At 40.9% G+C, this 22,661-nt stretch overlaps 2 protein-coding genes and 2 non-coding genes across 4 annotated transcripts in view; 2 read left to right on the top strand and 2 right to left on the bottom strand.

Annotated features, from left to right (window-relative positions):
• Window positions 1–14,118, bottom strand: part of ERN1 (endoplasmic reticulum to nucleus signaling 1) — a 32,181-nt gene extending 18,063 nt beyond the window's left edge. Inside the window, exons 1-2 of the mRNA XM_034067450.1 lie at window positions 13,984–14,118; window positions 4,835–4,946 (exon numbers count right to left, since the gene is read on the bottom strand). Coding sequence (XP_033923341.1) covers window positions 4,835–4,946; window positions 13,984–14,061 — 190 coding nt within the window. The 5' untranslated portion in view covers window positions 14,062–14,118. The remainder of the gene's footprint in view (window positions 1–4,834; window positions 4,947–13,983) is intronic.
• Window positions 14,119–16,292: 2,174 nt separating this feature from the next.
• On the top strand, window positions 16,293–16,358 carry LOC115946047 (small nucleolar RNA SNORD104). The gene has a single exon (XR_004080193.2). It is a non-coding gene; the product is annotated as a small nucleolar RNA SNORD104 (small nucleolar RNA).
• Window positions 16,359–16,537: 179 nt separating this feature from the next.
• On the top strand, window positions 16,538–16,672 carry LOC115946048 (small nucleolar RNA SNORA76). Its single transcript, XR_004080194.2, has one exon. It is a non-coding gene; the product is annotated as a small nucleolar RNA SNORA76 (small nucleolar RNA).
• Window positions 16,673–17,587: 915 nt separating this feature from the next.
• TEX2 (testis expressed 2) overlaps window positions 17,588–22,661 on the bottom strand; it is a 48,330-nt gene continuing 43,256 nt past the window's right edge. The window contains exons 9-12 of the mRNA XM_034067500.1: window positions 21,609–21,731; window positions 20,164–20,373; window positions 19,814–19,934; window positions 17,588–19,596 (exon numbers count right to left, since the gene is read on the bottom strand). Coding sequence (XP_033923391.1) covers window positions 19,474–19,596; window positions 19,814–19,934; window positions 20,164–20,373; window positions 21,609–21,731 — 577 coding nt within the window. The 3' untranslated portion in view covers window positions 17,588–19,473. The remainder of the gene's footprint in view (window positions 19,597–19,813; window positions 19,935–20,163; window positions 20,374–21,608; window positions 21,732–22,661) is intronic.

The following is a 22,661-nucleotide window of genomic DNA, read 5'->3' on the forward strand; positions in this document are numbered from 1 at the left end:
CTTGCAATGTCCTACATGAAGCTTTTGGAATGATATCCTGTCCAAAAAACTTTCCACTGTCTAGACTAAGAAAAAGGTATAGAAAAAAACGATGGAGTATGTGGGAGAATGAGTTCAGAAGCAGGACACAATCCTGTAAATACCTGCAATGCTGGAGCTTCGGAAGGCCAAGTCTTCTATAAATATTTCCATGGATTTGCAATTTGTTTTTCCTAAAGCCTCCACTAAGGTAGATTATGTTAATGATTCCTACATCAAAACATTACAACTCAATGTAAACTAGCTTTAGCTTTCTGATCTGGTAATACACATTTGTACATAAACAAGCACATTCACACACTATGAGTAACATTATTGTTACTGATACTCTTCAATTAATTTAGCGAAGTACATCAATGCCCACAAGCATAGGAAGTTCAAGGGCACAAGGAGAACAGAAATATTATTAAAGACTGCTGATACCTCTCCATGTTATTGTAGAACTTCAAAAACTTTATCCTGTGAGAACTGAAAGACTTTCAGTTTTACAAGCTAATAAGATTTGTAAAATAACTGTATCAAGAAAAAGAGAATTAAAAGGGCATTGACCCTAGATTGTATAGATTTATTCTAGACCTCCAAGAGTTTATTCACAAGCAAAACAGCTATTAGAAACCTGTTAACATAATGATTGTCCAGTCATTTAGTAAATTATTTGGCACAGTTATGATTTCCTGAAATTCCCATTTGACCTGGCAGTAGGCAGATGCCCCAGAACAGTTTCAGTTGCATCACGGCCAGAAAATATTTGTGCCTTTATCATTTGCTTGTGAGTGGGCAGAATTATACATGCTTCAGGTTATTCTGAAATAATTCTAACCCATATTTTGCATACATATATAGAAAAAGGCCACATACATATATACAATATTTGAAACTATAACCATAATGCTAAATATGTTTGACTTTTCTTCATGTTTCACAAACACATGATAAGATAAAATTAGCCCTTTGACCAAATGCCAAGTCTTCTGCAGAAGACAGAGTTGCATATTTTCATTGCTGTAATGTGCCCTTAGGTAGAACTGATGACTGAAAAGGAGAAGTGAGGGATTCTGAAACAGCAAAGGAGTTGGTGCCCCACTGGAATGAGCTGGAAAAAATGGTTTCCTGACCTGAGGCCCCACCATCAGATTTGGGCTAAGGGGACAGTTGAAGGTCATGTCGTCCTTGCCTGCTGTTGCAGTTACAGTAAATGAGGTTAGAGATACTAACAAACTACCCTATGGAATTTGCTGAAAAGAGTATAGGTCTACAATTGCTTTGTTTTAACAATCTTTATTTACAGCTACACACAAAGCTATTTCTTCTTTCCTGTGAATAACCATTGTTGTTAGAGCAGGACCTACAGATCTCAGATTTGCCCTTCAAAATATGCACATTGCATGCCATTAATAGATACAGTTTTTAATCATCTTTGTATTATCATGACTAGCCCACTGAAGTCCATCAGTTATGAGTAAGGTATTAGAAATCAATGGGTAAAACTGATTGTAGGACATTGTTTTTTTGATTGCTACAGAGAACTGAAGATCATAACAAAGATTCTGCTGGCTCTAAATCTTGACCCAAGTTTCTCTATATATTCTTCTGACAAATTACTTGGAATTAGTTTTTGGGGAAAAAGCTTCAAAGGAGCTGGTAAATGAGAAAAAGATCACTTTGAACAATACAGAAGGGCACACAGAAGCGACTGCAGAAGAACAGAGAAATACTTTGACCAATAGTAGTTTTGAAACACTACATTCTTAACCTCTCAAAGCTCAACATTTTGTTCATTAACCCAAGCTCCTGAGTTAACAAAGACATATAGGATGAGTTTCACAGAGATGTGAAGGAGCAGGACAGTCTCCAAATCACATCCTTAAAGCTCACACCGAAATCAGAATTTTGTAGATACAAAATTTGACATCAAGAAGAGCATTCTCCAGATTCTGCCTTGCTAACAAGTTTCTTATTACCATTTCTATCACAGTCTACTTTTTTACCTGTATGTAAAATCAAACCTAAAGTGCTGTGCCCCTGCAGTTTTCAAACAGGTCTGTATGGAATTACGAAAGAAGTTTCATTTCCAGCAGTTTTGGGTAAGAGATTTCACCATGAGTAATCCTACTGAGGATGCTCACTCTGTATCTTGCTAGTGGCTAGTGCAGAAAACAAGGGAGCCTATCAAACTGTCACTTGGAACTGACAGCTCCTTTATTGATCAGAGATGGCATGAAGAGCCTTAGTCTTAAATATGTGCCACATTTTTCAAAAGTTCTTCCAAACAAATGTATTTCAATACATTGTGGTCTCGTGGGGTCACAGCAGGAGCAAAGGTGCCTCTCAGAAACTTGGGGAAAAAACAAGTGTGGCATCTTTCTATATGCATATTTTTCTATTTCATTCCAGCTTTCCAAGACACAGGGAACAAGCAGCATCAGTCACCTGGCTACTGGAAAAGTCCCAAGAGCTGTCAAACAGTAGGATCCATTGAAGCCAACAGGATACTAAGGTATTAAGCACCCTCAATAAAGAAGTCAACAATCTCGGCACATGTAACTGCAGAGAAAACTATTTCTGAACTAATGGAGAGTCCTGTTACTAACTGACCCATTTTTTTGCTTACTATATGGGGAGCACACGTATTCAGATTGCCTTTCTCGCCGACACTACATGAAGGCAGGAAACCCAGACACACTATTGTGGTGACAACCACTGGCTCATTTACTCTGCATACCTAAGACAAGCTTCAGTACCAAATTAAAAAAAAACCACAAATGGCAAGATTTTAATTTGTTTAAGTACTGCCTGATAATGAAACCTGCCTCAGGTTTTTTTCTCCCCAGTGAAGATAAAATGCATATGGATTTTCCTTTGTTAAACACCTTGCTGCTTAAGTGCAGTAATAAAACCCTCTCTTCCTGATGAATGCCACTGCAGTACTTCAGATGACCTTCACAGCTTCCCAAAGCATATGAACTACAACACATGGTTCACTGGCAGACAACCAAGGTAAAATGACACCTGCAAAAACACTGCTTGCAACTTCCCACCAGGTACTCTGCAGCAATACAAGCATATTGTTGACATCAAGAGTGCACAACTGTGTTTATATACCAACATTAATAGTGAATTCTGTATTATTCATAGGATATGAATAAGCCCAGGACTTTCATGGGCTGTTCGGTTCCAGCACTGTCGTATCTTTATTTGGCTTCCCACCAAACACCACAGTTTTGCAGAACTAAATTAAACCCCTCAATTACAAATTAATTCATCAATTCATATGTAGAGGCCCTTGTCCCATGGACACAGAACTAAGTCAACTCCTGAAGCATTTTATAACAGTAACAACTATCACTTTCTTTTTTACATTGAACCATGTGTGTTCTATTACACAGAAGTGCTTGACAAAAAAAAGCAAGTGAACATACCTCATGTACGTAAGATACAGAGTAATACATAGTTAGCAACAGAGAATAAGTAAGTCCTACAAAATTAGACTGCCCATTCTGGCAGTTCTACTGTACCAACAATAGTTTGGCAACAACTTTTTTTAAACAAGGGAAGTTCCTTGAGCAATACACTGTGACCAAGACCCTTCATTGTCAAAGCATGTTCACTTCTTCCTCAAAAAACCTCTTCCCAGTTACTAAGTCTTGCTGCAAGCAAAAATACTGTTATTATATCGTTCTAGGACAGGACTAAGCAGTGTATGTTCATGTCAGCTGAATGACAAGCAAAAACCCGAAAGCTTCATTTAACACCATGGTAGCCTATAGCAACAATGAAGGAGAAGGCTGATAATTTTTTTTTATTCAAGCCTGTTCAGGGAAAGGAGAGGTCTAAATTTAAAGAGGAGAGAGGGAAGACAATGTAATCACACCTATTAACCAAGATCCTTTGAGAAAATACTTGCTCACCCCTTTTCACTCCAAGAGGAGCTACAAAAGCATTCTTTGCTCATTCATGAAGTCAACTTTTTGTCTGTTAGATCCACATTCAAATATGAATGGCTTCATAAATATGAACAACTGGTTTGCACTGTAGACACGTATGGATATGCACAATCCATTTCCTACCATTTCAGCTCATCTACTAAACTGACAGCAGGTTTAAAAATAGAGGACAAAATGATGCAATCAGGATGACTCCTTCCCATTTGACCTGCTTTCCAGTTTATTTGCAGAAGTGACAAGAAAGTGCTACTATCACTTCTACCGTATGTAATCACAGTTCCACTAAAACAAATTTGTATTAAATATTGATTTTTTTTCATGAAGACAGAAAGAGCTCTTGCTGCTCAGTAACTATAAACACAAAATCACTTCCAGTCACTGAGCAATGTTAGATTTTTTTTTATACAAGTACAGTTCTTTTTTTAAAAGCTGTGCTGTTCCTAATGTCTATTATAGAAAAAAGACCTGAGGTTTGCATGATATCCACTGCAGCAGTGAATGATGGTGTCCAGAGACACAATCATGCAAGCCTTTTGCGACCACTTCCACCAGCTGACACTCTATTCTGTTTATGCTTGATTATAGTGCACTCATGCTCATAAAGCTCAATACCTACAAATTATACCACTACAGCTTAAACATTCCAGCAAAAACCACCCAACTATAAACCTGGAAAAAATCTGCAAGTGAAAATATGAAGATGAACATGACTCCAGAAACACTGTAGCTTAATTCTGGAACAAGAGCAAAAACAGGAAAGAAAGTATTTACCAGGCCCTACAACAGTTTGAATTATCAATCAATTTGATTGTTCTTACTGAGTAGAAGGCATGAGAACACCTCCTGCTCACCTTCTTTTAAAGTCCACTTGATTGCTCCTGTCCGCTTGCTGACAGCATGCAAACTTCCATCAAGGGTTGAAACAAACAACAGTGTTTCTGGCAGAGTTACTGAGCTGGTGTTCTGGAAAAAAAGAACCCAAACAAACATATTCTAAATGTAATTATTTATTACAGAGTTTACTTGTAACTATCATGCAGTACACAGTCTAGACATCACTTCTTTCAATTGTACAGACTGGACAACATTCTTTTCCCTTTGAATTCAGTGATTTATGTATTTTTTTGCTGTCAACATTATAAAACTGTTTACGGTCTGTAAATATTAACACATCCACAGGCAGAAAGCAGTTAATTACAGAATTCCAACCTCGATTTGAGTTCTAATCATTCTGCCACTGGGAGCACATACATGCAACATATTTACACATGTGGGTACAGAGCTATTTAGTGCCTGCTGTCATTCCTACAGCACAAGCAACTTTTGAGCCTGGTTATTGGAAAGCACGTACTTTTAATTAAAAGGACATCATGCAAACAGGAACAGTGGGGCTAAGTCCAAGGTGTTTCAACACACAAAGCAGAAAACACATGTTAATGTCTACTCTTCCTACCTAAACATGATCCCATAAACCCTAAGAGCCACCCACACATTTCCATCTACCAAGTCTCACGTTATTGCTCAAATACCTTCACATTTGTAAAGTGTTTCTGCATTGCTCATCTGCATGCCACCTGCTACATGCAGGAAGTTTCACAGTTAAATATAATTCTTAACCTACCACAGCTCACGAAATGAAAGTGTATGCTGTACTGTAGAATTACAAGTTCCCATTCTTTGGTATTAGAACTTTTGTTAAAACAAACTATTGTAGCCACTGTATCAAAGTAATTAATGAAAATCTCATACTTTAGGTCTTTTTGTGCATGAACTCCCAAAACAACTTATGACACTGTAAGCTGATTTATAAACACGCAGTCCAATCTTCCCACCTTCCTTAAATAAGCATTTAACAAGCCAGATCCACAGATTCTGCAAGCAGAAAGGGAAGACACAACCCACACTCCATTGTCATATCCATTTGGGGCTGAAAGTCATTGAACTGTGAGGCCCAACCTACCCTCATAAAACTAGCTTTGGACAAGAAGAAGGGAAGGGAAGCTTGGGGTTGAATTCTAGTTATCTGCGTAGCTGCTCTTAAAGCAAAAGATAAGGCTTCTTACCAAAAAAAGAGAACTGCTTCCTGTACAACGCCTTCATAATCTAAGAAGTACAGATGTATAGTCTTCCTCACGTGGAACAGTGATGAACAACTGGGGTACTGACTGAGCCATATCAGTGCTCCTCATTCTACGATTTTCAAAATTTCAAAGTATACTGGAAACAGTTGTGAAGAAAACAAGCAACTAACAATGGTCAAAATTTATTCCAATTTATCCTTAGAGCAGTAAAATTTTGCACTCATACTGACTTTCACTTGAGCATCTCAACCCATTTTACAAAAAGAGCTAAGCCAAACAATTCTGGTTAATAGTCATTGATGATAGGTAAGGAATTTTTTCCTCCTATACACAAAAATGTTGAAAAGTCAGTTTCATGTTAAGTGAAAATATATTTAATGCGCAAATACGTATATATATATTTCCAGGCTATTGTTTTAGATAAGATGCAACTGTTACTCAGTTTCTTTAAACATTACCTGAGAACCTTTGTAATAAATAACTTGAAAACTTCAGTTGCATAAAGCTATCTGCAGGGCTCTGGGCTTACAAAATAGAAGCAAAACATGAACCAAAGACATTGAATTAATAGCTCACCTCTGAATTACAAGTAACTGCACAAACAATGCCCATCAGGTGAACTGCATTTAATTAAGCATCATTCTCAAGTGTCAGATGTTGCAGGCAGCTGTTTAGTGTGTACTGCACATCTGTGCAAGCTCAAAGAAGAAATCACAACAAATTGCCAAATTTGAACCACTTCTTGTAAACTATTTTTTACCCAGACTTTGGACAAGCACATTTCTGCTTCCTCAACCCAAACAAATGTGTGTTTTCACTGCAGCTCTTCTCACTAAAAATCCCTATTCCACGGAGTTTAATTCTTCTTCCACCAGAACCAGAGATAAGGCAGAAAACATTGTTAGGCAGTATTTCAACACAACAATGTATACAGTATAAATCCTGCACATTAAACACCACCAGGAACACAAGAAATACCTACTCCATGAACAAAAACATTTCATTTAAAAACCAGGAATAACTGCTCTTCTACTAAAAGAGATAAATCCATTACTCAAACCTGATAATTTTACTTTAAAGATACAATGAAACTGCATCTAGAACAAAACACAGTAAACTCAGCAAGAACACACAACTGCTAAAGGCAGGAAGTGAAAATTACTGAAGTTCCTTTAAAGTGCAGGTGGGAATTCGACACCCAAAAAGTAATGACTAGTCTTAAAGTTTAGCTACAAATACAACATATAGCAAATCCACCACATCTTCCATGTACGCAAACTAAACCTGTTTTTCTAGATTACTTTTTACTCTCTGCACAAGTTTTTATCTTTTTATCTTCTTATCTTACAGAATCAGTATATTCACCACAAAGCATGCTCTCTTCCTGCTGTCTTACTGAGAAGCAAATAAAGCATTTACCACAAAAGATGTGCCTCTCTAAAATAACCACTGTCCTTATTTATGGTTTATATTAAGTACCAGTAATATACAGTATTTGGAAAACTACTTGTTGTAGAGCTGTAGATTTAACATTTTCATATTTAATACTGGAATATCCATTTGTTGTGGCATCAAAGTTACAGAAATCATGGAATTAAGCATGAGCTCTGAAACTCTCCGCAAAACATCAGTAACTAATACTGTCTTCCAGATTATGGGTATTTTAGAAGGTTGCCAGTGTTTAGGTCAAACCAAAAAGTACTAATGGGGAAAGTGTTCCTCTGCACATTTTGCAGTCACAGGAATATGAAAATTTTACCATACATCTCCCCTTCGGATAATTTACACACTGAACAATAAAGAAAGAAAACCATAGCTGAAGAAGCTATTCACATGGGTTGCTGTTGAAAACCAGACAAACACCTGAACATTGCCCACAGGCAGAATTACCTAGAAACCTCCCAGATCTGACTAAGATCATGAAATTACAATAGCTTTTTTTTTTTAAGCTTTTCAGTGTAGTATCCTTGGTGTGAGTGGGGGAAAAGCAACTCCTGATTCTTATGATGCCTACCACTGCTTTGTGATTAACAGGGAGATGTGAACTCTTCCTGGGATGGCAAGTGCTTCTTATAGCACTCACCAGCTTCAGGGGAACAGAATGGAACAGTTCTCTGAGAGGCAGATAGGTCTGTCAAGCAAGAGAAATCACCTCCTCAGAGGACTCTGGGCCCAGTTCTGCTCATGCTCTCCACTCTAACTGGTTTTGTCTTAACACCACTTTTTTCTAATGCTTTCCTTCCCTTTCACAGTAAGCCTGTAAGTTTTACTGCTTTTGAAGGGCTTTCCTATATTCCGCCATTAAGATCACATTGATGTGGTCCCTGCAACCCTGTGTGTCAAAGTCACCATCTTCTCTGGGTGAAAGACTGAATATAGGGCAAATTCCATTAGTTCTTTCTTTACTTCTAAAGTTGTATTTGCAACCAGACCAAATACATAAAATGCCATATATTTAAAACTTTCCATTCACTCACACTTTTCAAAGCATGGCATCATGCAGTTGAGATTAACCAGCTGAGTAATACACTGATGCTGCTGAAGCTTATGACCTAAATTCAAAAGCAAACAGATGAGTTGGTATACTCTGCAATGCAATGTTGCTAATTTATTTTGACCAACATCTCCAGTAATCACTTGCAGGAAAGGCCGGGGAGTTAGTGTAACAGCATGGAACCAAGGATTTATTCTTGCAAATTGCATAAAACAACAGAGAGAAAAAAAACCCAACAGATGATATTTCAATAATCAGCTGTGTTTCACCAAGACTCACAAATAAAATCCACTTTCTCTTGAATTTATCAGTGGCTTTTATGAGTGGCTACAGACTGAAGTGTCAAGGCTGCAAATAACAGACTTCATTTTGAACACAGAATTTTATAATTAACTGACCAGTGTATTTATCAAAGCCTGGAAGTAGCTTTGTTTGAAAAGCTATGAAAATTATTAACAACATGTATGTACAAGCCAACCTTGTTTTCATTTCTGTGTGAAGTATGTAAGAGGATTCTCTGCCACACAACCCCATAAGAATCTAAGTCCTGAGATAGACTCTTTATACATCCTGGCATACAGGGATATTGCCCTTCCTGCAAGGGTCGGTCTGAGCTATTGTGATGCAATGCAAATTCTTGCAACAGATTTTTATTTCACAGTGCAATTTTATTTCTGAGGAAATAAAACAACTGAATCTGAGAAAAATCTGTCAGGACATGAAACACCTAAGCAAAAAGTGCTTAAATTAGTGACAGAGAACATGAGACAGAAGAAAAACCTAGTTTGGGTCTTTTATCTGAAACTGCAATAACTACTATTTTTACAACTACCCTCTTTGGGATTCAGTGAGTTTCTGCTGCCTTGACAGTCTGTACCCATAATAATCTTCCACATCAACAGTGATGTTAGATGAAGGATTTAAAAGATTTTGGAATTACCTGGGGACTGCTTTAGAACTACAAAAGATAAATTTTCAAGCTCTCATTGAATTCAACTTTTGACAAATTCTCTCAAGTGCTGACTGCTACCAATCCAGAACAGCCTAAAATTTGGGATTAAGTAGAAAACAGCATTTTTAAGGTAGAATAGAAATAGACTATAGAATAGAAATAGCATTTAAATGCACTGTATAAATATTGGTTAATCTTTGCATAAGAGTCTTCCCCTCAGTCCAGATCTACCACATCTTTAGATGAAACATTTTAGATATCAAAGTATCAAAGTGACTCAAAACAATTCTGAAGGACCCACAGCATCAAGCGAAGGTCAGTGAAAGCTGCAGAACAAGTTCTGGTGTGTTTGTGCATGTCTGTGGCACAGTTCAGTGTCAAAGACGACATTATTTTTGTTCATCGAAACATTGCAATTGTTTTTAAGAGTTAGCAGGCAGAGCAATGCACTGTTTTCTTTTATTGTGTTAGAAGAAAAACGATCCCCACAGGAAAAATTTCTTCCATTGATTTATCTGCTTTAAAACAATACTTTTGAAATGCAGGTCACCAAGTATGCACAAAGCCCAGTGAAGTCAGTGGAAACAGCAGACAGAAGACCAGGCCACTTGGTTCCTTGAGGTTATCATTCTGTGACCTACAATATGTTTTGCTGTGGTGGTGATACCACACAGGGATCTTCAAATATTAATAAAGAACAGGAAAACACTTCATAGTGGCACTGGATGAGTGATGGTATATTGAGAAGTGTTATTGATTTCACAAAAAATTATTAAGTGCTCACTTGTAAGCAAACCACAGTGCCATGTGTTACCAGGTAAGAATATTCTGTTTTCTGAGTCTTAAGTAGGAATACATATGCACTGAACTTCATTTGGAAGGTCTGATGGATGACAAAGGATGGATGGCTTGCTAACTATAATCTCATAATTTCTTTGATAATGCCTGGTTTACCAAGCAAAGAAGTTGACAAAAGGCATAACCACTTGAGTGTGTTATATTCCTCAAACCATAATCAGTTTAATTTACCAAGAAACTATTGAAAAACAACTTCAGCATTAATATTACCAGGCACTTTCCTCACATGAAGTACAGGCCTGTACCATAATTTATGCTACTAGAACCACAATCAATAAACCAATAATGATGCAAAGCAAAATATTTTTAGACATTAGGGCACTCTGCAAGCACTTAGCATATTCCTCACAGATAGCCTATGCATCATTACCCAGGTTCCGACAACGGTCTCATCACACTTCCAGGCTACATGCTAACACTCACTATGCATTAAAAACATGCCATGAAGAAACTGTAAAATTGAGGAAACTACGGGGGGGAATTTTTCAATATCACTAATAATGAAGTTAATATCTGAAAGAGTTGACAAAAATAAATTATATCTTTCTTTAGAACAGATATTTTAAACTGAATTCCAGCATGTCTTTGTTAGCTATTTCTCATTAACACTGTAGCCCCGTTCTGGTCACTTTTCATTCACATGATCTGCTGCACCATGATAGGAAAAACAGAAAAGTATGGGAGAACTCCAACTGTCACTTGACTTGACCAAGCTTTGAGTGGTGCTCCACATCATGAACTCACAGCTAAGTTTTAAAACTTATGTCAATAATTTCTGACCAAAACGTATGTCAATATTCACAAGAACGTCAGTAAACAAACTGAGCAGAAGGTCAGTTATAAACACATGAGTTTACACTCCAGGACAGAGCTGTCCATGATAATTTTAGGTGTGCAAGACAAGTTTGCATCCCCCCCAGTCCTAAAATACTATTTTCTAACTCTGAAGAAACTGATACTATTTTCTGACTAAGAAGATCTGCAACTCAAAACACATAGGTGTTAGTTAACATGGTGATCCAAGGTGTCGTTTTTAAACCCTTCTCCCGTCTCAGTTTTCATGCCTATCAGCTAATTAATTGGCCAAACAGCTCATGCTGAGATAAAGAACACATTGCAAGTAAAGGCACCTGGAAAGGCTGGGGGTTTCCCACATGTGCTGCCTGCACACAACCACAGCACTGAAACCAGCCCCACAGGCTGCAAAGGGGACAGACCAATGTTCTAAACCTCCGCTGAGTCCCAGAGAGGTTGTTGGGTTTGATTTTCACCAGAGGCACAGTTTGAAATGTTTACACCTCACAAAACCAAGGTGTTGGGTTTTTTTAAAAACTATGTACTGTATACACATTTCAAACTACATTATTGTATAACATTTACAGTGACCACTGACATTGTACTGACAGCTCTAGTGCATTTTTCACTGCTGTAGTTGAGATGTGTTCTTTGTTATGGGAAAATTTATAATGTGTTCCAATACCTTGCTAAGGTAATTCCAAGAGCTATACATTGTATCACTTAAATAACAAGAGCTAACATTTAATCTTGTAAAAAGACAGGAAAGGAAGTCCTTGTATGAATAAATTGTAGGAAATCAATATCAAATTTGGGATACAAAGTAACAAGAATACATCTATAAAGAAAACAGGAGTACATCACAAATAGTCTTAAAGCTCCAGAAAACACAACCTGCAAAATCTTCAGGCAATCTCATGTTTTTCACATTATCTCAGTACCAAGACTCATTTGACAGTCTTCTTCCTGGGAAATTTATTACTCAAGTGACATTACTAGTTCTAAATGAGCCTTCCCAGTTACATGGATTAACCACAGGTGAGATGACTGGGACTAAGAAAAGAAACAGAAATGGAGAACTTGAGATCAGGTGCTAACCTGAGGTATGATGGCACCACAGAGAGACCAAGGGGAGGGTAAAATTTAAAGAAAAAAAGAGGCCGAATCCCACCAGGGTCCAAGTCCAGGTCTTTGTGACTACACAGGTAAAATTACACACAATTTAGTAATAATCTGTTGATTTGAAAAGTACTTTTAGTATATTTAGTAGTCTCATTGAGAACTATTTTTAAAACTTTGGGACTTGCAAACCAGCATTTCACTTGCAAAATCTGAACCCCAAACCTCCCAGGATCCTGAGGAGATCTTAGTCCAAACTTATAGTCCAGACACAGACATAAAGATTTTTAAAGTATTTTTTGTTAACAGCCTGCATTTATTTTTTTCCAGTTTCCTAATGAAGTAACACCACTCAGTATTATTGCACAGCTTCATTATTAAATGTGTTTCCTTTTAAAGAACGGGAGTGGAGCTATTATATCCCAGGTGAAAAACAAAGCCTTCAGCCCCACTTAACCGTAACTGTAACCCCATCTATCACACGAGCATTTTCAGGTAACAATGAACAACCCCTTCAAGCACATAACCTAAAACTTTCCCCTGCTACACTTCAGTATAATGGAAACAGTAAATGCCAGCTGCCCTTTTCATTGTCCTCTGATCCTGAGAACTTACAGAGAAGAGCACCTTTCAGAACTGAATTTCTGAAGACTTGGTTGTCTATGTAAGTACACACACAGCAGAGAGCAACCATTTTAAAGTACACTGTTCAAAATTATTACCTCCATAAAAATAATCTGCTCAGCATTCCATCTGCTTTGCACCAGTTTCACTGTTCCCTGTGCTTTTACTGCTCCACATAATGCCTTATAACCCGCCTGGTTATTTTTTAAGAGGTTTTGTAGGGCAGTGACTTGTGCACTTTGTCTCTCACCTTTGAATTTAGAACTGTAGTCTCTTTTGGATACTAACCAAGTGTGTGTACATTTGGTGCACATGGCTATCTTTACTCTGGAAATCAAAATGCGGTAAGACAATATAGAGGGCATTCACTTAGTCATGTGTATTTGGGTGTCAACATATATACAACGTTTGCGGGTGCTTGTTTGTTAAAAAAAAAAAAAAACAAAAAACAAGCCCAAAACCATAAACTCAAGCCCCCTCACCTGTGAAGGGACAGAGCAAAGATTTTCTAGCATGTCTTATTAGTTCACCTATCCACCTACATAGTTTCAGCTTCCAAAAGTTTCTTTGTCCTATTTTCACCAATTACCTTATGGGAAATCAGCTGTATTTTTATATTTCAAGGATTATTTTATACACTGCATGCTCAGGTATGGTGCTACGTGGGCAGGCACACAGCTGTTGATAAGGCTGGTACACCGCAGCCCCTCGTCCCTGCGCATACAGACGGACACACGGCATTAACGACAGCAAAATGACCAGTGTGCTGGCTTCGCAAGCACCGCCGATGCCCCAGGCTGCAGGCATCTATGGCAAACTTTTGTGAAAGCCCCGGCAGGAACCCGTTGGGGCGTCCGTGTCACCCCAGCCCCGGCTCCCTTCTCTGCGAGCGGAGGCCCTGGCCTGTACGGGGCATGGCCTCCCCGGCCCTCCACGGACCCGTGGAGAGCCGTCCCCGTCCTTCCCCACCACGGCCGGACAGAGGGCACCACGGCTGCCGCTGCCCTCCCTGGCGCGGGGGCACCCCCCATGCCCAGGCCCAGCGGACAGGCTCAGCCCGCGCCGCGCCTCACTTACCCCGGGTCTCGGCGAGAGCAGCACCAACAGCGCACCCAGGCTGAGAAGGAGCAGGCAGCAGCAGCTCCGCGGCTCCATGGCTGCCACCCGCGGGGCCCGGCCGGCTCCCACCGGCGCGGCGCTGGCTGCCGGTCGCAGCGTGTCCGGCGCTCCCCGCGCGGCGGGGCGGGGCCGCCCCGGCCTGGGCCAGCGACGTCAGCCGCGGGCGGCCCCCAACGAACTCAGGTACCGCCCGGCCCCCCCCGGACACCTCCCCCCTGCGGCGCCGGGAGGGTCGGGCAGGAGCGGCCGGAGGCTTCGTGCTGCGGCCGGAGCCGCCGCGTCCGTGCGGAACCCCGGCAGAACGGAAGCGTGCCTGAGGGGGCTCGGCCGACAGCCACCCCCAGACCGCGGGGTGCACTGAGCTGGGCAAAGCCAGTGCTCTGTTGGTAAATTCAGGGGTAAGGCATTGCCTCACTCCTCCAGCACCACCCCACCCCGCTCAGTTTCCTGACTGGTTTTTCACTTTCAAAGCAGATCAGGCCAAATTTACTTGGCATAGCTCCTGTTCTGACCCGGCTGTGCCTTGCAATGTCTTAAATAAATGCAAAAACAATCCCACAAAAAGCATGCTTTTTTGAACCGAAACCCGGGTCCGAGCAGCTCTGAACAGATTAAACACACACATAAAAAAATACACTGAATCAAACAGAAGTAGCTTTAAAAAGCAGAAAGTAAATTTACACTGCTTGGCAAAGGTCTAGCTTTCAGATGCATATTTATCTAACAAAGCCACTTTGCCCTTGTTACATATTATTTGCTTTTTAATACTGATATCGCTAATGGAGCTGCAGAGCACACCGAGTACTAAGTGTACGATATGCACATCAGTTCTGGCAGCTCCCTCTTTGAGTGTGCCTTTGATGATGTGAGCAGGACACATAATTATGATCTAACCTGCAAGTTTGAATATATAAAACCATGAAGCTGTGGCTGACTCCTCCCTGGAAGTGTTCTAGGCCAGGCTGAAACCATTCTATGATTCTATGCTGGAGCTACAAACCAGACTGTGATTGCAGTTCTCCAATACTGACAGATAAGTTTCCTTATGGAGGTCTTGGATTTTAAGCATTGACACTATCTGAGAACAAGCAGACCATATCATACACTGCTTTGTGCATGCCAGGGCAACAGCACACACAAGGAACACATCTAGACCTCTACGACACATAGAGAAAGTCACAGAATCACATAGTGGTTTGGGTTGAAGGGACCTCAGAGCTAACCCAGTTCCAACCCCTGCCACGGGCAGGAACACCCTCCACTAGAGCAGGTTGCTCCAAGCCCCGTCCAACCTGGCCTTGAACACTGCCAGGGATGGGGCAGTTATAGTTTCTCTGGGGACCCTGTGCCAGTGCCTCAGGGAAAAACTTCCTTATATCTAATCTAAACCTATCTAATCTATCTGAAGTGTTCATAACCACACACAACGACAATCAACGCGATCAGTTGTGCCTGTGTAAAAACCCCACACGAAAGGCACACCAGAAGGTACTGGTTTTGCCCAGCTACCTCCGCTCAGCTCCCGGCGCTACAGCTGCCACAGGGCGGCAGCACCTCACCCCCGCCAGAGAGGGCATGTACCCAGCACGAAAACCGGCGGGTGAGCGTTAAGGTACCGTTACTTACACGAGTTTATTATCTTTACCTGAATTCCATGCCGTGCTACATCACGGGAGGAGCTTCTCAGCTACACGAGCACCATGTATATACTACCAAACTACAGTTATTTAACACAAATCCCTCCCAGCAGCCTCACAGGAAATAGGAAAAGGCAAAAACCAGAACTAAGGCCGTAGGAGACCACCCGGGCCGTGCGTTACCGCTCGCCCTCCCACTCCCCGGGCACTTCTCCTCAGACATCGAGATTCCCCTCTGAGGTCCGAGTGGGGCCCAATGGTTATACTTCTCTAATCTTAAGCCGTACTTCTTTAACAGCAGTAGAACACCAGAACAAATCACTAAACAAACGAGTACTGTTGCTCTGAGAGGACCGGTAAAGCTGCCCGCCGCGCTGGGCACAGCCTTACCTCCTCCTCCCAGCGCCGCCTCAGCGCTTCCCGCCCCTCCACTGAGGAGGCGCAACCCCACCCACCCTCACGCGCAGCCGCCCCCGGGCTTGAACCCGATTGGACGAGGCCCGGAAGGGCGGGGCTTGCGCTGTATAAAGAGGGGCGCGGGGAGCGTTCTTCCTTTCTCCGTGCGTCCGCTGTGGGAGGTGAGGATGGCGATAGTGGCTGTGGGTGCGCTGTGGGTGCAGGGCGGGCCGGGCCGCGATGATGTCTCTTGACACGTGTTAGACTGCTGATGTGCATGAAGCAAACCTACTCCTGAGCGCCCAGGCTGCTGCTCAGCCGGCCGCAGGCTGCGGTGCTTCCTTGTGTAACCTCTCCGTTTTCCCTCTGTGTCTTGTAGGGCCCGTGTGGCAAGCGGCGGAGAGCGGCCCGGTAAATAAAGTGTGCACCGCACAAACGTGTCCGGCTGGTTCTTTGCGCCCGTGTCCCCACGTTCCCCCGCACTGCCTTTGACCCGGCGGGGTGCCCTCCCCGCGGCGCCGCCGGCCAAGCTGTAGTGCTAGAGCGAAGTGCTTGTTCATAACTGGAGCTGCTCGGCCCGACCCGGGCGGCGCTTTTAAAAGCAAGTGACAGCTCGAATGCGGCCGAGCCCTGCCGGCCCTCAGAGCAGGGAGCGCCGCACAAAATGGCGTCCGCGAGAGGGCCGCGTCTGGCTTGGGAGGGGGCGGTGGCAGGGTGAAAGGGGTCCGGGTTACCCATCTATCGCTGATTGACTCAGGCTTTAACACAGCTTAGAGCACCAGCGTTTCCCTAAAGCCGTTCAGGGATCAGTTTGTGAAGGGGAACTGGAACAAGCAGCAGCAGGCCTGGAATTCCTGTCTCGCTCTTGCAGGAGAGCGGCGCATGGGTGAAGGATAGCGATTGACATGAGAAACGCATCCAGAGGGGTCCTTCATGTATACAGCAAGGAACTCAAAATAGGAAGCTGACTCCAAGACTCTAGGCTGCAGCTATTTAAAGTGCTTCCAGCTTAACAGCTGGGTATGTGCTGTTCTGCAGACACAGGCTGGAAGTTATGGACAGTGCTTTCTGTAGGCAGAAAAGTTGCAACTCTCACTAATAACAGATGAAAAAGAGTAATAGCTGAGTCTAGGAGACTAAAAGCGGGGTTCTAAGTTCAGAGGGTCATCTGTGCCCCCTTGGTTCTGTAATTCTTGGTTCTCCATTTCAAGGTTCACAGAGGTGCAAAAGGAAAAAGCACTTTTAAAGCATGTCCTTGATGTGAACACTAACTGCTGCAGTGCAGTTCAGTTTTAACTACATTAAAATTCAATTTAAGCTTTTCCTTTTAGAGCTAGAAAAGTCATCACTGGTTAACCCTAAAATTATAAGTCATAACCACCACATACAGACAGCTCTGGGTATATAAAAATACCTGAAAAGCACCTAGCACACTGTCATCGTGGCAAGCTGCCTTTAATGAAGTTTTTGAAACAATGTGCAAGGGCCAGTGCCTAAGCACAGTGTAGGAATGAAATTTAACTGAGTAATTGTTTGACATGGGATAAATTTATTTAATAAAACAAAGCAAGCAGATTGTAGTTACCCACAGTTTATGAAGTGCAATATGACAATCTTGTGTAATAAGTCATAATTTGTTTACACATTAGTGCATCTAGTCCTTTGACTTTAGTTATTGCACATAGAAATTAAATCATATAAAAGACTGCGTACAAGACATGCAGACTTCATTAGAGGCAAATAATGCCTACATGATCAGAGCAAACCCCAGAATATACACAGCCTGGAATGGTCAAGGAGGTGTTCAGGTAACAAATATAACCCACTAATATTTCAATTAAAGGTAACCAAAATAGGTGTTCAAATATAGAATTAATTTTAAATATATTAAATGCTAGTTTTCTTTTATGTTTCAGGCAAGGTGCTGTTTAAAAAACCTTCAATATAATAGCTTCATTTAGAGATGGTAAATCATCAAGTTACACATGGAAATCTCGATTTACATCAAATGTGACAACACAACATACAAAAAAGTTCTTAAAAAATTACTTCTTAAAAAAACAAAATCATGTTATAAAAGGAGAGCCAAAACTCACCTTTGTAAACTAAAACGTTTTCTGACATCCATGAACAGTTGGCAACACTTACCAGAAAAATATCACATGTTAAAAGAGTGGATATGTAGTGTTCAAATATTGAATTTACTGCATTCATTTCATCTTGAATCATACCAGAGAGAAATAAAAGGCATTTTCCCCCTCCCCCCTTTGTTTTGGCCATTAATGATCACAAACAGTCTTTAATCACGATCAGCTTGAATAACTGCAATGCCTGAATTCCTATTCCACAAAGTCCAAAAACCCAATGCATGGGAGGCAAAATCTCCCAGTCACGGCTGTTCCACAAACATCAAGTGATTTGATGCCTGGAGTTGCACAGCTGTAACCTGAGAATTTGGCCCCATGCTTTGCATGTAAACACAGTGCAATGGAAAAGACTCACAGCAACAAACTCCTATAAGAAAAAAACCTGTGTTTCATCATAGCAAGAGGCTCTATACACAGTAGGGTAGCTAAGTACTTCTGGTAATGTGCAGTACTGACATTTTATGTGTGCTCATGTCTTTATAAACATTCAGAATTAATCATGAACCAAGGTGATTGTAACTCACTGTAAGGCGGCTTGCTATGGTTTGGTCTCATGGCTTTACCAACTTTTATCTCCTCATTTACAAAAATGTGACAGTTCCACCTTCACTGATAGTTGTGTTTATGGCTACTTGCTTCCCCCCCAAAAAAGCATGAGTTCTGTATGAAAAAAGTATGTATATACCACACTGAATCACAATACATCATACATCCGATTTACATTCTTTTATCCTGAAAGCATTTCATATTTCGATTGCTTGACACAAGCTATTGACTGCAGAAGTGAAAGAACATTGAACAGTTCATTCTACACCTCCAACTGCCTGAGAAAGAAAAATATTCTTCCAGTTTTATAAATTCATTCCTTAGGACTTTTTCCATTTGGCACGCAGTTCCTTTGCTGCCAACCTTTCAATGCTTCAATGCACATTAACATAGCATGAAAACATAAGCTGAACAAAAGGTGTGTCAAACTCCTTGATCTATTACAGCTAGGTTCCTCCTCCCTCCCCCAAAGAACAGGTCATCTCAGCCTCCGAGTTAAAATCCTGATGGCAGCCAGTACAAAAATAACTGCTTAATGGAATGAAACTTCATGTAGCTGAAGTACACAGGAACAATAACCAGGCAAGTGAGCACAAAGGTATGGTTATAGGCAGTCCTTCAGAGGGGGAAGTGGCACAAGTTAAGGATGAGAACTACAGCACAGTTTATAAAACCATGAGAATAACTTTCATAATACTGTAAACTACAAGAGTCTTCACATGTCATGGTTGATCAGGGGCCTCTGTGCTCAGATCTTTAGGAGGGCACGAAGAGGAGCGGGGATCCATGGCTGAGTGCATTAAAGGGATATAAACATCATCCATGTTTGGCATGACAAAGATTTTCTGTGAAAAAGATGCAATTAAATGAAGTTAAATTTCATATGTCAGAATTCAGTTTCACTTCTTAACTTCAGTTCTTAACATCCTTTCCACTTACCAGAAGCAGTGGAGAATACCAACTAGTTTTGAATGAAATAGGGGACATGCAAAACATAAAAACCCAAACCCTCTAATAGACCAAAACTATAATTAATGAAAGGAAAATGTACAGGAAACTGACCTGAAACTCTTGTTCCAGTTTCCTTTCTATCCAGTCAGTTACATGAACCAGAGTCACTTCTCTCTCACCAAGTTTTGGCCGAGCTTTTAACTCCAGGTAGGGAGGTCTTCGGAAGCCATACCTTAAGAGAGAACACAATAGGTTTTATTATAAACACTCCAAAGCATGTACTTGAATGTATTAACTCTCAATTTTCTCTTAAGAGCAACTTCCAGCTCATTTATAACTGCTTTGTATCCCATCTCATCCACAACCCATTTCAGCTACACTTAATCTTTTGTTCTTAGTTGCAATCCTTTAAGTAGCACACACCCAAAACATTGCACAGTTCTGCAGTAAGTTCCTCTTACCATATTCTGTCGGTAGGTGGAGGTGGAATGTTAATTACTAGTGTTCCTCTGCACTCTTGTACTTCAACTGTTAGCAGCAATGGAGTATTGGAGACCTCTTCAATTTTCTTCTTAATAAACTCAGTCTCTGTTGCTTTCTGAAAGTACTTTGACTTAGTGATTTTATCCACAATTCTCATGATTTTACTTGTCCGATGTCCTCCAACATACCTTTAGACAGACAACAGAAAAAGAGTACATTCTGATCATTTGCTTGAACCTATTGTTTGCTAAGACACCCATCAATGTCCTGTTAAATCGTTAGAGGTCTTGATACTAAAGTTCTAAACAGATACATGTACACATGTCCAAGCACTACTTTGCACAGCAGCTGTATTCTTTCAGCTACCTGTGTCTGGCAGAAATTCTGGCTAGTCTGAACACTCCCTTCCAGACAACATTGGAAACAACGTTAATATTGCAGATACACTTCTATGATCCATGTATTTTAAAAAGATAATTAAATGCATCTATTGAGATAATTCCAACAATTCTTCACATTGTTTTCAAAACTGTTTAGGAATAAAACACTGAGAAAACTCCCTGGAACATTTTGAGTGTCACAGATTCTCTTGGTATGTTCACTGCAAAACCACTGAGATATGTTCAAACCTAGGAAACATTGTGATTGTCTGAGACATTTCAGGCTGGTTACAGCTTTCTCATTGCATGGCATAGTTCCAATCAGACACAGAAAGCACAGAAAAATAGAACAGCAGCCAAAGCAGGGAATGACGTGGCAAAACTGATATTAGGAAATTTTCTTTGTAATTCTTGCACAGCATCAGAGGGCAGCATTGCACAGCCCAGACACACAAAGCTCTGCAAGGGGAAAAAAACAAGGAAAGAAAAAAACCCAAAAAAATCTGATTAAGAAAGCCAGGATTGAATAGCGGTTGTTTTGTTAAAGAACAGAACACACTGGAAAGAGGGGATCAGCAGGATCAGCATGGGTATAACACTTTATACAAACAGTATTTTCAAGATCAGAGTGCTTCTGAGTTTACATACAATATCCTGTTCTTGGTTCTGGTACCAGACAAGACACGCTGGGGAATGTCCCCATAGGCTATGGGGCCCAAAGACTTGTCTCTCTCTGTAATCTACTGGTGAAGAAATTAGGTGCTCTAATAGCTCTGTATAGGTCACTCTGCAGAAGTGCTGTATGGTGAACAATGCTCCCAGCATGGTAAAACACTCAGCAGAGCAGCTTCCTTTAATTTGTAGTACATGGCTTGATTGCTGCTCTTTGCTCTAGAAACGGGTGAGTTGTGTTTGCTTAATTACTTGGATATACTCACACTCTGACATCCTGTGTGACAATGAGAATTACAGGACAGGAACAAGATATCAGTTGTACAAAGTCTGAAAACGTGGGGAGGAAAAAAGGATTAACAAATGCTCACCCTTCTGCTCCTGGAGTCACCTGCTTCTCTCCTGCCAGTTCAGGAGCATCATCCTCTTCTGAAGACCCAGCACTGGAGGATTCCTCGTCACTGTCTGCAAGACAATACGCCCTTGGCCTGAAACTGAAACAATACAATTTCCAGGTCAAATGTAATATTCTTAAATAGCTATTCATTATGTACAGCTTTGGCTGACGTTACATGTACTTCTACTGGAGACAGAAATGTCCCCTCCTCTTTTTTATAAACTTGTCTAAAAGAACAGAACTGAAGCCCCTCTGAAGCTGGTCTGTCAGAACTGTTTTCAAATGAGAGAATTTGTTTCCTCCAGTGGAATGTAATCCTGCACACAAGAGGATGGGGAATGGCTATTCTCCATACTCAAATCAAATATAGACATTATTCAAAATACATCTAAAACATGTCTGTTGTTGCTCATGGCTTTCCATGGAAGTTGAGCATTACAGGCTGGAGTGGGGGTTCTGTTTCTTTTTAAAACTCAAAGACATGCTTTTACACTGAAGAGTGAAAACATGCAGTTCTGGCTTGTACTAAAAGCAAACACAGGACTCCAACTTAAAATGCCATCATCTACCAACTGAACCCCAGAATCCCTCAAATGTTAACTGAGGTGTACCTTTATCTTCACAATATACACCAGAAATTCACCTTTTTATAGCTCCAGTGTGTGCCATCACTAACCAATTTTGTGTAGAAAAAAGCAACTTTATTAACAGAATCCTAGCATTACCCTGGGAAGGAATATTTCTTAGATGTTTTGCACAGGTACTTTTGTCCTATGCAAATTGAAGCTATGATCTCCCTTTAGTACCTTTGCTGGAACTACACCTTCCCTTACATTATTTGTGGGGAAACTGACCTTCTGGCTTGTGAGTATTTAAACTCCTCTGACACAGTGAATGGTGGTTTTAGCATTTAAGGGTTTGTAACTAATACCTAGACTTTAACTATGGAAGAATTCATGTGCACTATCACAGAAAGAAAATCTTTTAAATGGCTTGAAATGAGAGAAGGATACAGTGGCTACACTTC

Source organism: Melopsittacus undulatus, chromosome 11 (genome assembly GCF_012275295.1).
Source record: "Melopsittacus undulatus isolate bMelUnd1 chromosome 11, bMelUnd1.mat.Z, whole genome shotgun sequence".
In the NCBI taxonomy this organism is placed as follows: domain Eukaryota; kingdom Metazoa; phylum Chordata; class Aves; order Psittaciformes; family Psittaculidae; genus Melopsittacus; species Melopsittacus undulatus.